The sequence below is a fragment of the Ramularia collo-cygni genome (genome assembly GCF_900074925.1).
Source record: "Ramularia collo-cygni strain URUG2 genome assembly, contig: RCC_scaffold27, whole genome shotgun sequence".
Lineage (NCBI taxonomy): Eukaryota > Fungi > Ascomycota > Dothideomycetes > Mycosphaerellales > Mycosphaerellaceae > Ramularia > Ramularia collo-cygni.
In genome coordinates, this window is record NW_019716281.1 from 59,190 (window position 1) to 72,185 (window position 12,996).

A 12,996-nucleotide genomic window follows, 5' to 3' on the forward strand; every position below is an offset into this window, starting at 1 on the left:
AAGAGGGCGGACGTAGCTACTAGCAGATCGCAAGAGTCAATTCCGTCCAGGCCCTCCACATCGCTACTCAATTTACAGTAGTTTCTTTCAGTAAAGAGATACTGGTCGACGATATAGGCGGAATGGGGCGGGAGGACATACGCGAGGCGCGAAAGTTGAGAGGTGAGGTGAAGTGAGGTCAGATTCGCGCCGGATGAGCGGACGGCGGACGGCGCCTTGGCAATGCTCGCCCGCAACATTCTAGCCTAAATTATCGACCGCCCTTCGCTTCGAAATGCTTGATTAATCTTGCTAACGCACGTCGCTCTCCTGCTCCACTATCAATAGCTGAGGAGCCGTCTCGGACTCTCGGCCAACCAGTCGGCGAACGACCAGAATGCCCACTCAACTGCCGTGTCACTGCCCGCAAGACCAGACCATCGTACGATGTGGAGGAGCCGCCTCTGGGGGCCCGGAGTAAATGAGGAGATGCTCTGGGGCGATGTCTGCTTGTGGGTGACATCTGCTTTCGTTTCATCTATGATTTGCAAGTCAGTAACATCTCGCTTCGGTGCTTTTCGCCTGCTCCACACTGCCGTTCTCAGCTTTCTATGCTGCAACGCGTATTCAACAAGAAAGCTTGATTGAGTTGAGCTCCATCCTCCAAGCCTTCTTGTTTTGTATACAGAGGCTTCGACGTTTCTGCCAATTTTTTCATTCGAGTCTTTTATCTAGATCATCTTCATACAATGGGCGCTCCACAGAAGGCGAGCCGTGGCCAAAGTGACTCCGCAACAATGTCAAACGTTCACCCAGAACCCTTTAAAAGTCCTGCTGATAGCGACGGAATGGACCCCACAACGGACACCCGTGCAAGATACATGGCAACAGGCCCAGCTGTCAGTTTAAGCCAGGAACATCAAGATTATCTTATCAAACGCCATGGCACACTCTACCTCGATCCTGTACCTTCAGACGACCCTGCCGATCCTTACAACTGGCCAGAATGGAAGAAGATGGCCAATTTAATCGTCGTGGGGTTCAATGCCATGATGACAACCTTCACAGCAGCTGCAATCATCCCAGCATACGAAGCAATCTCTGAGGAGTTCGAGTGCACCATCACGAAAGCCAGTTACCTCACATCGCTACAGATCATGGTTTTGGGCTGGGCTCCACTGTTCTGGAAGCCACTCTCTCAGCGCTATGGTCGACGTCCTATCTGGCTGATCAGTATGCTTGGCTCGTTGGTCTTCAACGTGGGTTGCGCACTGTCACATAGTTATAGCACGATGGCCATATGTCGCGCGTTTGTGTCCTTCTTCCTCTGTCCCGCAATGGCCTACGGAAGTGGTGTGGTGACGGAGACGTACTTTAAAGGACAGCGAGCTCAGTACATGGGCGTGTGGACCTTGTTGGTCACGTTGGGTGGGGTTGGCCACATCCTTGAATGATTGAACATGCTAATGCTCGTCCAGGGGCACCCTCGGGACCATTTATTATGGGATTCGTCAGTTACCAGACTGGAAACTACCGGTGGATATACTGGACCCTCGCAATTCTCAACGGTGTGCACTTCTTGGCCTATTGTATCTTTGGACCAGAGACTCGCTATCTTCGACGCGGCGTCACGCACAGAGGCTCTGCATTCGCTCAAGAGTGCGCTCTCTCCTTCCTGAAAACATGAGAATGGTAATTGACTTCTTCCGTAGATATCTCCAATTCCGACGAATCGACCCAGCTCCCTTCCGAATCTTCGAATTCATCCAACCCCTATCCCTCGCGCGATATGCCTCAATTGCGATTCCCGCTGTTGCGTATGCTGTGGTCTTCAACTTTACCTCTGTCCTCCTCACAGTCGAGATCCCTCAACTCTTCATCCCCAAATTTGGCTTCAACTCCCAGCAGCTTGGTCTCCAATTTCTCGGAATCATCATAGGCTCCATTATTGGCGAGCAACTAGGTGGTCGACTCAGCGACCTCTGGATGAGACGCATTGGAGGTAGGAAAGTCGCAACGCCTCCACCCGAGTTCCGTCTGTGGCTCTCTTACGGAGGATTCCTACTGGCGATGGTCGGATTGATCATTTTCGGCGTTCGATTTGAACAAGCTGAGCAGAATCATTGKAATGTAACGCCAATAATCGGCATCGCAATCGCAGCAGTGGGTAACCAGATCGTCACGACGGTACTGGTGACTTATGCGGTTGACTGTCATGTTGAGCATAGTGCAAGCATTGGTATTTTCATAAATGTCGTTCGACAGACTTGGTATGCTATTCCTTCCTTCAGAAACGGAGGCCACCACAAAACTGACATTCTCCTGCAGGGGATTCATCGGACCATTCTTCTTCCCCGAGATGCTGGCCGATCTGGGTACCGTGGCAAGCGTTGGATTGCTTGCAGGGCTGATATTCGCTGTCTGTTGGGTTCCCACAGCGGTGTTGCAGTGGCGAGGGCAGAAATGGAGAGATGCTGGTCCGGCGCCCATTGTCATGGCTGAGGACTTGAAGGTCGCTGAGAAGGAGGCTACTGGTTCCGTGTGAAGGCTCCTCCTGTAGATGAATTATGTAACAGTAACGTGTAGGCTGAAGCTGCACTTGCAAGGACGCTAATGCCTTGAACGTGAACGAAAAACTACGAGCATCGACAGAATGACAAAACAGAATAGGGTGGAAGAAAAGCTGCACTCAAGAATCGAACAGCACAGCATGGCCAACTGTAAGAAGCTTGTACATACGCAACAGTAGGTAGAGTAGAATAATGGCTTAGCTCCATGCCGTCACTGTGCTCATAACTTCCAAAGGGTCTGTGACATAAGACGTCCTAGAGGCTACATACATTGCGTGCTTGTGACTGCGAGAATCTATTCGCCGTCTATTGTCAACTCCAAATCGCCGTTTCATCTGCCCGGGTATCTTTGTAATGCCAACTCCATACGCTGATGCTTCAGTAGTCGTCCCCGTTTCGTGTCATCGTTATCGTCGTCCCCGCGACCTCGCCTATCAAGACACTGTCAACCCGCTCGCCKGTCATGCATCGTGTAAGCACCATATTTAGGGAGCAAGACACTGCTCAGCTGTCGTTCTTGTCCCATCGATGAGCTTCATCTCCGCCTCGCCAAGACTTCTCCTCGTACCCAACTTGCGCTTTCACGCTCCTCATCAGCTCATCGTTGCCCATGTTTTTGCCCGTATCATCACTCAGCTTGATCGCGCTATTACCATTGGCCTCGCATAATTTGATAACGATGTTTAACGGCACGCTCTTCTCCTTCGTGCTCAGAGTCACGAAGTCATTAGTGAAGAATGTCCCCACACCAAATGCTGGTGTCAGACCCACGGCCTCGGTGGCCTCCTTGTACTGAATGCATCGCGCGATGTTCAAGCTGTCAGAGAAGATGACCGTCTTCGGGTCCTTGATACCCTGTGCGTCGTAAAATTGGCTAATCATCTTGACATACTCGACGGGATCGCCAGAGTCCTGGCGTACGCCAGTAAATATCTGCGCGTATGTCGGGTCTCGTCCATTCACCACATCCTCGGTGGTGCCGCTCTTAGGTGCAGGCTGCGCGAAAGCCTTCAAGAATGAGGGAGTGCCGAATGTGTCCGTCAATGCGATGCCCAACACGCCCCGGCCGAAAGTTCCAATCCAATACTGCAGTGCGAGCTCATTTGCGCTTGCATAGTCCTGTGTGATGGCGGCAATGCCCATGAACCACTCATGCGCGACCGTACCCGTAGGATTGACGCCATATTTCATGGCGAGATGCACATTTGAGGTTCCCGTGAACTTTCCCTTCCAACCCCTGCCATTTGTCTCCGCTTCCTCCTTTGCCTGCATAAGACCCTCGATGATCATCGCGTGCGTCTTGTAGTCACGTCTCCGTCTGCTCCCAAATTCGCTGAAAACACAGCCGCTCTCGAGAAGTCTTTCGCCTTTTTCCTTGGCTTGAGCGAGTTGTCCGTCGTGGTTCCAGTCACGATCGACAAACTTGAAGTAGGCTTCAGATGTAAGGGCGAGCAGCGGGATCTCGTAGAGGATGGTCTCCACCCACACTCCACTGACCGACAGGATAACGTCCCCAAGAGCATCAGGATCCTTGGAATCGCTCGTAATGGGTGTGAATGTGGCCTCGACCTGCGATGAGGGATGGAGACGAAGAGTCGATAGATAGTCGAGATAGGTCGGTGTGAGATATGGACAGGTCTTGCGTAGCCATTCAATCTCGGCCGCAGTGACTTGAATGTTCTCAAGCTTGTTGATCTGCGTCTCCAGCCACTCGAATGCTTCTCTTGTGAATCGCATGTGGGGCGTGCGATTGGTGAATTGGTAGCGAACGTGAGCGTCGGGGAAGTACTTGAGGACCGCGCATTGCATCGTCAGCTTGTAAAGATCCGTGTCGAGCAGCGAGAAGACGCCTTCGGGCGTATCGTTGGAGGCCATGTTGCGTAATGCTAATGTCAAGGACGATCAAGTTCAGAGATGAATGATCTTGATTAGTATTGGTTGTTGACCGTAACAAAGCATGAGCCGCTTGCCGTTTCTGAAACAGACCTTGGCTTTGATGCAAGCAAACGCTGGCAAACAAAAGATAGTTATGTAGAAGACGCGACTTTCCCTCACACTTCGTTCCGATGAGCTCCACTAGGCCAGTGGTCCCTCGACATGTTTCTGTTTCTGCTGCGTGCTGAAAGTGGGGCAGGCATCGGCTGCTCTACCGAACCCTGCATCACTTAGCCCCGAGCTTATCTACGATAGCATCATCGCAACGCGGACTCTCCCAAAAGGAAGGTCCGCTTGGGGAGCTCCAAAAATTGTTGAAATCTATATGCCTCTGAGTCCACCTCACACCTTCCGTTCGTTTCACTTCACTTCATTCTCAAGAAACGCCGCAGTCAGGGTCCAAGCTCAATTCTGCTCGGCAGCCTAGAATTAACCGGAGCCCTGACCGCGATTCACTCGAGTGCCTGACTACAAAAGCCATTGGACTCGAAAGCTACCTCATCCATCACACCAACCTACCGACAACCATCCACCACTCAACCACACATCATGCTCGCCTGGTATGGTTCTGTCCCTGAATGCCACGTGCTATCCACATCACTCTAACCAGCGGCGACGCGCAGGTACAAAGCCAGCCTGGCCTCGCGCCCTCTCCTGACGCAGTCCGTCACGACCGCCGTCCTCTTCGCGACCGGCGACACGCTCGCCCAGCAGGCCGTCGAGGGCAATGGCATCATGGGCCATGATCTGTCACGCACCGGTCGCATGGCCTTCTACGGTGGCTGCATCTTCGGCCCCGCTGCCACCATGTGGTTCAGAGTCCTCCAAAACCGCGTCGTGATCAAGAACTCTCCTCACCTCACCACGCTCGCCCGAGTCGCCGCCGACCAGTGCCTCTTCGCCACCGGCAATCTCTTCTTCTTCCTGTCGACCATGGCCGTCATGGAGGGCAAGAGTCCAAAGGACAAGCTCGCACAGACCTACACCATGGCTCTCAAGAAGAACTGGATGGTGTGGCCTGCTGTGCAGTTCGTCAACTTCACATTCGTGCCGCTGCACCACCGCGTGCTGGTCGTCAACGTGGTGTCCTTGGGTGAGTAGATCGTAGCCGAGCTTGAGCTTGTCGCAGTGGCTAACAATCGTAGGCTGGAACTGCTACCTCAGCTTCCTCAACTCCCAGCCAGGCGGTGCGCATGTCGCCAACCCCGAGCTACCTCCGGATGTTTGAGCTTCTCGACGTGCTCTCACTTCGCGCCTTCATTGCGCGTCACCTCACGTACGAATTCACAACACCAATTGCAGCTGAAGAGCAGGCAAGTTTAGGTGGGCAACCCGTGTACATTTTCCTGTTTCTTTAGCGGGTGGGCAGGCCAGCTCGGAAAGCAAGGCATGGCATGGACACGGCGTTTGCATCACAACACCTACGAAGGTGCATCACATAGCATTAGGCCCATCGTTTGCACGTCAGACTGGGCAACCAGCGGGAGATATTGCAGAGAATGCCAATGCAACTCAGAAATGAGAAGTTCGAAATCCATTGTACAGTTTCCAAGGTTAAGTTCGGAGCATGTCGAGTTTCGTTCCATGGAGCACTCGTGCTGGAGCTTGTCTAATCTCAAGCCATGAGATGGATCCTCTTGGATGATGGTTGACTCCTGAACCCAGAGATCCACCGTATGCTTCTACTTTCATGCTGTCTTATAAAGCAGACTTTTCTCAAGTCTCGAGCTCTCGGCAGTTCGATGTTCACAAGGTCTGCAAAGACGGAGCTCGTCGAATATTTGGAGATGCTCGGTACATCGCACGGCCGAAAGCGGCATCATATCACGGCATGCGCAGCGTTCAAGATGATACTGCGCTCTCCTTCGCCTTTGCTTTTTCCTCTTCTTCAACCGTCCGTGTGCGCAATTGCAGGGCATGAATCCCGCCTTCAGCAGCCATCTCATCCTTGAGAAGTGTATACACCATGCGGTGGCGGGCCGGCTGCATCTTCGACTTGAAGGCGTCGGAAGCAATGTTAACTCTTTTGTTTGTTTTCATTTAGTAAGGGTGGCTTTGAAGAAATGGATACGATGATAAGTGGCCCCTACCTGAAATGCGTTTCTTGTGAAGTGCTGCCTTTCATGGCCTTGTGATGTGCATGCTTATGCGAGTCATTAAAGACTTCGAGAGATGTTGGCGCAAGCGCTTCGGTGATCTATTGAAGCAATCAGCTTTCTACTCGTTGAGACATCGCTCTCAGGGACAAATCGGGTGGAAATTATTCCATGGCGAACGTGTATGTAAGATTTACCTTTTGCCTCAGCGCGTCTTCCATCGGAGTCTGCGAGGCCATGCTGGAATATCGCTTTCGCAGCGCTGTTCGCGCGACTCGATGAAACATTCGCGAACGGAATCAGATATTTGATGATCGGATGGTTCTTGGAACCGCGTTGGTTTGATGTCGTGGTGTGGAGTTGCGAGTCGTTCACCTCACCTCCGTATCGGGAAGATTTGCCGACGCTAGTAATTCTCGCTATACCTTCCTAGTTTGCTCTATATTCTTCCCATGCTCTATCTCTTCTCTAGTATGTGGTACTGAGGGCGAGAGAATCTGTCGTTTGAAGATCAAATTTGAAGGAGTTATGGTCTGCAGCATTGCGAGGAAGGCCTCTTCGACCCAAGTCTGCAACAGCCTGGCAATCTTGCCCACTACACAGCAAGGCTCACGAGACAACTATTGAGACTTGTCGTCAAAGGAAGTAGTGCAAGTCGAGAGCGAAGAGAAGAGAGTAGGGAATGGGTAGATTGGAGCGGGGAGGAGATCATCTGGGTGGGTCAGAAAGGGCCATGGAAGAGTCAAGTTTTATGCTTGAAGTGTAGGATAAATGTTAGATGGGGAGCAAGCATACTGTCGCATATAGCGAGCTGCACGACCGAGACAGTCAGTCCGACAGCGAACGTGGCGGAAGCAATCCGACCAACATCTAGTCAACGAGGCGTAGGCAAATCTTAATACTCATCGGTATATATCTATACGTAGCACAGCATCATTGTCACATCCTTCTGCCGACTAGTTGACCACGCTCATCTATGCTTGGGAATCGTTTCCCCCAGCGTATCAATGTCATCTGCTAGTAGTCTGGAAACAGAATTTTGTTCCATCGTTATAACATAACCACCAACATCCTCATGGCATATGACATGTTGTGCTTGTTGAAGACATAGTTGCTCGCGACGGAAGGGCAGGTGATTTCCTCCAACCTCTCAAGGACAAACGGTAGTGAATACCACAATCGTTAATTTGATCCATAGCAGGCATATATCTTCACCGCGGATAAAGTCGCCGTCGTTCATTCCTGGCCGACGATGTGCCAGTGGCAGAAGAAGTCTGTGGCAGTGGCTCTGATGCCGTCCCAGTCGACAGACCATAAATATCTGTTGCATGCTGTGACTGCGGAATAGACGCCATCTGACAGGATTCAGTCTTCCTGTCTATGAAATGAGTGATTCGGAGCGGGGTATCGATTGTGAGCCGCAGTGTGGGCTGAACAGGATGATCAGAGCTGCCGATATGAGGGTTCCTCATCGAAATGGAACACCCTCGGTCTTTTGCATATCAGCTTAAGCCCTCGCCCTCTGCAGGGTCGACGACGTTGTGGCTACTAAACCCCTCGCTAACACCAGCGTGGCCCGTCAATTGATGGAGGGCGCTGTTGAGGGTGCTGCTTCTGTTGATAGTTTCTCATATCGTTAGCTAGGAGAATGACCTTTCTCCTTACTAGCGCACGGGACTTTCATTTGGCGAGATCCCTGTAGTCCTCATCCTCAGGACCCATTCCCTTTTCAATCCCATGGGCAGCACACAGGTCCAGATTTGCTTGAGGAACTCGGACCTTGGCAAGCTCATCGCTCCGGGTCAGAAACTGCATAGCTAAGCCAGCCTCGGAATGCCAGGCCAAATGACAGTGAAATGTCCATGCGCCAGGATTGTCGGCAACTATGCGAATCAACATCCAACCAAAGGCCTCTACAGTGGCTGTGTCACGTCGCAGCGGGTTCGTCAGGTCGAGTTGATCGTAGAGAGGCGCTAGATTTTCCCTGTTGATACCACCGGAAACAGATGTGAGTGGCGGGTATCCATGACCTTGAGCGAGTACAAAGTACTTGTATCCATGCAAATGCATGGGGTGAGAGCCGTCGTCGAAGTTCGACACGAGGATATCGATGGTTTGAATACCAGTAGTTTGAATGACGAGCTCACGAGAGATGTCGTACGCCTGATCGTTCACAAATGCTTGGGAAGATGTCGTGTCCGGGCGAAAAGTCATGTTAAGAGTCGCCAACCCATCAATCGCTCGGTGCAAGCTAGGAGAGTTCACTTCTGGTCGGAAAGTACTTGTGTTGAACTTTCCGCGACTCAATCTGTACTTCCCAATCTCGAAGTTCGAACGAAGGTAGAAAAATGCGTCTTCGCGGACGGGAGCAGCAACCACATCGAGCGGAATCAGCTCGGTGGTGTTCATGTCCTTACACTCTTGCAAAAGTGCGGTTTCCCAGTCTGTGGATGATGGGAGCTCGTTCGGGTCGTCAACGTATTGTACGATGGCCAAGGCATTCGCATCCAGATTTGCAGGTACTTCGGCGAAACAGGTTGTAATCATCCGGGCTAGCATCCAGAACGACTCAGAGGTGGCAGAATTGGTGTTCACGACAACACTGTACCGCTGCGCCGGATTGATGTTCACTCGGTGATAGGTCGATGGCTCGACGTCCGTGCCATCGACCTCTGTCACTGCCAATTCATGCTCGTTGATCTGCACCTGAAACTCTGCCAATGCGCCTACGTTAATGAAACGCAACCTGTGACTTTCATTTCGCTCAAGCGTCAGGCGAGGAGTGCCCACGTTTGTAGTGCTGTTGTCGCACTTTCTGCCAGGAAAAGATTCGCAGTCCCGGATCGAACGCCCGTTAATCAGCCCACCAACTGGAACTGGCTCGGCGTTCTCCTCGTCTGGCTTGAGGTACTGCCAAAGTAGCGCTGACGAGAGGTCGTGGTAGTGGTCGGCTAGCAATATGACCCTGTCGGTCTTATACGGTATACGCTGCTTCTCCTTCTCATCGCGGCCATGTATAATCAGCGGTCCATGGAGACCGTCCGACGATTGTACTCCTTGGTGAGAATGCCAGAAGTAGCTTCCACTTTGCTTGACAGTGAATTGGTAGGTGAAATTGTGGCCAGGTGCGATCGGACAAGTGGTGGTACCAACTGCACCGTCCATGAACGAACTTCCGTTTTGATAGATTCCATGCCAATGAAACGAGGTTGCGTTCGTTGCCTCGTTATGTACGTTGACAACTATGGTATCACCCTCATTGACTTCGATCAGCGGGCCAGGAAACTGCGAGTTGACCAATATCATCGGCCGATAGACTCCATCTGGGTTGTGCTCATGGTCTCTGACAGTCCAGCTATATTCTCTACGCTGCGCAGGCGCGTGGAAGTCCCAATTCGGATCCAGTGTATAGTCCGGGGTTGATATTCCTGAAGGTGCTTGGGCCAGAGATTGGGTGTCGCCTTTGCTTAGATTCAAGCTGGCAATGGTGCCGAGAGCAAGCAAGATAATTATGGCCATGGAGATAAAGAACCATAGACGGGGGATGCAGAAACCAGACCTGAGCTCAATTTGCTCCTTCTGGTCCAGTTTCTGGTGTTTCTCATTCTCGGACAATTCTTCCACATCGGAGCCCCTCCAGTCCATCAGCAGGCTCTGTATCTGTTCTGTCTCGTTGCCTGAGGAGCGCGACGAGTCCCTTTCACGCTGTGACAATCTCATTGTCGCAAACATTCCCTCTTCAGCCATCTTGCTGTGTTCGGATCGTATTCCTCAGCCGGACGTCGTAACCATCAATGACCAGATTCGTGAGACATCACAAAGAGGAAGGATGTGAAGTGGCCTCTCACGACACGAAAGCCTTTCCCAACACGACGCTACACACTGCTCAGAGGATCTTCGCAGATCGCGGCTCAAACATGTACAGAAACAGACGTGGTCTCGGACTTTTGACCGTCTCTAGGATCAAGGCGACTGTCATCGGTGTCGATCAGGGTTCCATGCCGTGGGGTGGAATCTGCCCTGAGTTCAGAGGCTACCTAAGGTAGGTATGCAAGGAACCTGGAAATGAACAGCATCCTGCCCACGCACCGCCCGGGCGCTGAAGGGATTCTCCCTCCAATTCTGATTGGGAAGGACCTCCCGCAAGCGCTATTGGTCGAGGCTGGAGATGGAGTCCTTGCCCAATCACAATTCGATGCCAGGCGGAGAGTCGACCCGAATCAAATTCGCAGAGAGTTCTTCTGGTGTGGTCTGGTCTCCAGGTGCTGCAAGTCCAGGAAGGAACGTTTCACGCGGAAAAAGCCACGTGCCAAGGCCGACACAAATCGTCCAATCATCTCGCTCTGTGTCTGCACGCCGACACTACCTACACTTTGCATTCTGCAGCCTTACTGTACAGCATGGCATCAGTGAATCACAGCCGAATGCCCTCCATTTCGCGGTGTCTCGTGTGCATCCTCCGCTCAACGCTGATGTGTGATTGGCACAAATGACCTCTTCGACCAACGACAGATGAAGACGGTTCGGAGACGTCTTTGCGAGACAGAGCAGCGGAGAGCGCAAAGGCATTCCGGCGTGGTGGGATGCTGTCCATCGGTGGCAAGACCTGTCCAGTGTCCACGCACTTCAGTGGAGCTTAAGTCTGCGTCAACATACTGCAAGCTTTTTTCTAGAAGCTTAGCGACGGACTACGTCCCTAGATAGAATTGGTGTCGCGCAATCGGCACGGAAAATCCACGAGGGACCCCAGCGGCCTTCCTCTCTCGTCGTAGAACGTGCCCACGAGGGAGGGATCATCCCCCATGCGACGTGTTCTGGAATGGGGTGAGCCCGACTCGAGGAAGACTGTCAATCTCCTGTAGTCGTCTGCTATTTGTAGGTCCAGGGAATCCCGGTACATCCGAATCGATCTTTTCCCCAAGTATCAATCACCACAGAACGCCCTTTCCAAGCCATTGCACTCCATCATGGCTGCAACTTTGGCACTCATATCTTTTGCCATCTTTGGCGCCGTGTCAGCTGGCGATACGAACCAACCGAACGTAAACACTGCTACAGGYACATCTGCTGTCTACAAAGCTCAGGCAACCGCGGTAACATATGAGGGCCGTACCGATCCCTACAAGACGGGAAAGGTGTTTGACAGATTCGTCGAGATCTGGCTCGAGAACACGGACTATGACAAGGCTGCTGGTGATCCAAACCTCGCATATCTGGCTTCAAAGGGCATCGCGCTGTCCAACTACTTTGGAGTTACCCATCCGTGAGTACACCCAGAGGGACCAAGTCGTAACAGACATGCTGATGCTATGTAACCAAGGTCCGAACCAAACTACATTGCCGCAATAGGAGGCGATCACTTCGGCCTCAACGGAGACCCATTCTCTCAAATCAGTGAAAATGCATCCTCTGTGATTGATCTTCTTGAAGATAAACAAATTTCTTGGGGGACCTATCAAGAGGACATGCCATACACCGGATTCGAAGGAGTGGCGTGGGTCAACCAAAAGACCAAGGCCAATGACTACGTTCGCAAGCACAATCCAGCAGTCATTTTCAACAACAACACGAGWCCACGCCGTCTTTCATATCAGAAGAATCTCACCCAGTTCTACGACGACTTGGACAACAAGCGCCTACCTCAATGGTTGTTCATCACGCCCAACATGACATCCGATGGACACGACACCTCCGTCACCACCGCTGGCACATGGTCTCGCAACTTTCTTGAGCCATTACTCTCCAACGACTACTTCATGGCAAACACGCTCATCCTTCTCACGTTCGACGAGAACCACACTTACACAAGCGTCAACCGTGTATTCAGTATCCTGCTGGGCGGAGCTGTTCCCTCCAGCCTGCAGGGCACAACCGATGATCGGTACTACAACCACTACTCTGACATCTCCACAGTCGAGGCGAACTGGGACCTACATACCTTGGGACGCTGGGATGTCGGCGCCAACGTCTTCAACTTCGTTGCGCAGCAGACAGGAGACGGCTGCAGACCTGACAATGCGGTCACAGGCAGCTCTCCAAGCAAGTTCTTGAACGCCAGTTATGGTAAGATACAGAAGCATAGATTTGCGTCGAGATCTATCCATGACATCGCTAACTTTTCCACTTCTCACTTTCAGCTGGCCCGCTCTCGAGTAACAACCAGGCTCCTTACCCAATTCCAAACATCAACGCAACCTCGCCGAACACGTTCCGAACTGTTCTCCCTATTATTGCAAAGCTATATGCAGACCAACAGTCGTCCGTGAATGCATACTACAACAACGGTGTGGAAATTCCCGACGCACAGCACCCGCCCAAGGGCTATTGATTTACGATACGATGAAGCGTGCATTTGATACATAAAAGCTAGATTTTGCAGCATAGATCTCCCACAAGGTCGACATTCTGTTCCTCAG

The 12,996-nt window shown here is 51.9% G+C and overlaps 6 protein-coding genes; 3 read left to right on the forward strand and 3 right to left on the reverse strand.

Annotated features, from left to right (window-relative positions):
• Positions 1 to 776: 776 nt before the first annotated feature.
• Positions 777 to 2,524, forward strand: RCC_11112 (related to multidrug resistant protein; the record flags this gene model as incomplete). XM_023776336.1 has 4 exons in its annotated part: positions 777 to 1,407; positions 1,458 to 1,638; positions 1,692 to 2,249; positions 2,308 to 2,524. 4 exons carry the CDS (start codon positions 777 to 779, stop codon positions 2,522 to 2,524), a joined length of 1,587 nt encoding a protein of 528 aa, XP_023632104.1.
• A 529-nt stretch (positions 2,525 to 3,053) lies between these two features.
• Positions 3,054 to 4,424, reverse strand: RCC_11113 (related to nicotinate phosphoribosyltransferase; the record flags this gene model as incomplete). Its single annotated transcript, XM_023776337.1, has 1 exon — positions 3,054 to 4,424. The coding sequence occupies one exon, from the start codon at positions 4,422 to 4,424 to the stop codon at positions 3,054 to 3,056; it is 1,371 nt and encodes a 456-aa protein (XP_023632105.1).
• A 609-nt stretch (positions 4,425 to 5,033) lies between these two features.
• RCC_11114 (probable glomerulosclerosis protein Mpv17) lies at positions 5,034 to 5,712 on the forward strand (the record flags this gene model as incomplete). XM_023776338.1 has 3 exons in its annotated part: positions 5,034 to 5,044; positions 5,108 to 5,577; positions 5,630 to 5,712. 3 exons carry the CDS (start codon positions 5,034 to 5,036, stop codon positions 5,710 to 5,712), a joined length of 564 nt encoding a protein of 187 aa, XP_023632106.1.
• A 614-nt stretch (positions 5,713 to 6,326) lies between these two features.
• On the reverse strand, positions 6,327 to 6,819 carry RCC_11115 (probable Putative DNA repair protein; the record flags this gene model as incomplete). XM_023776339.1 has 3 exons in its annotated part: positions 6,327 to 6,507; positions 6,575 to 6,681; positions 6,778 to 6,819. The coding sequence occupies 3 exons, from the start codon at positions 6,817 to 6,819 to the stop codon at positions 6,327 to 6,329; spliced, it is 330 nt and encodes a 109-aa protein (XP_023632107.1).
• A 1,441-nt stretch (positions 6,820 to 8,260) lies between these two features.
• On the reverse strand, positions 8,261 to 10,300 carry RCC_11116 (related to iron transport multicopper oxidase fio1 precursor; the record flags this gene model as incomplete). The annotated part of the gene is made up of 1 exon (XM_023776340.1): positions 8,261 to 10,300. One exon carries the CDS (start codon positions 10,298 to 10,300, stop codon positions 8,261 to 8,263), a length of 2,040 nt encoding a protein of 679 aa, XP_023632108.1.
• Positions 10,301 to 11,547: 1,247 nt separating this feature from the next.
• Positions 11,548 to 12,908, forward strand: RCC_11117 (related to acid phosphatase Pho610; the record flags this gene model as incomplete). XM_023776341.1 has 3 exons in its annotated part: positions 11,548 to 11,843; positions 11,901 to 12,643; positions 12,718 to 12,908. The coding sequence occupies 3 exons, from the start codon at positions 11,548 to 11,550 to the stop codon at positions 12,906 to 12,908; spliced, it is 1,230 nt and encodes a 409-aa protein (XP_023632109.1).
• Between the last annotated feature and the right edge of the window lie 88 nt (positions 12,909 to 12,996).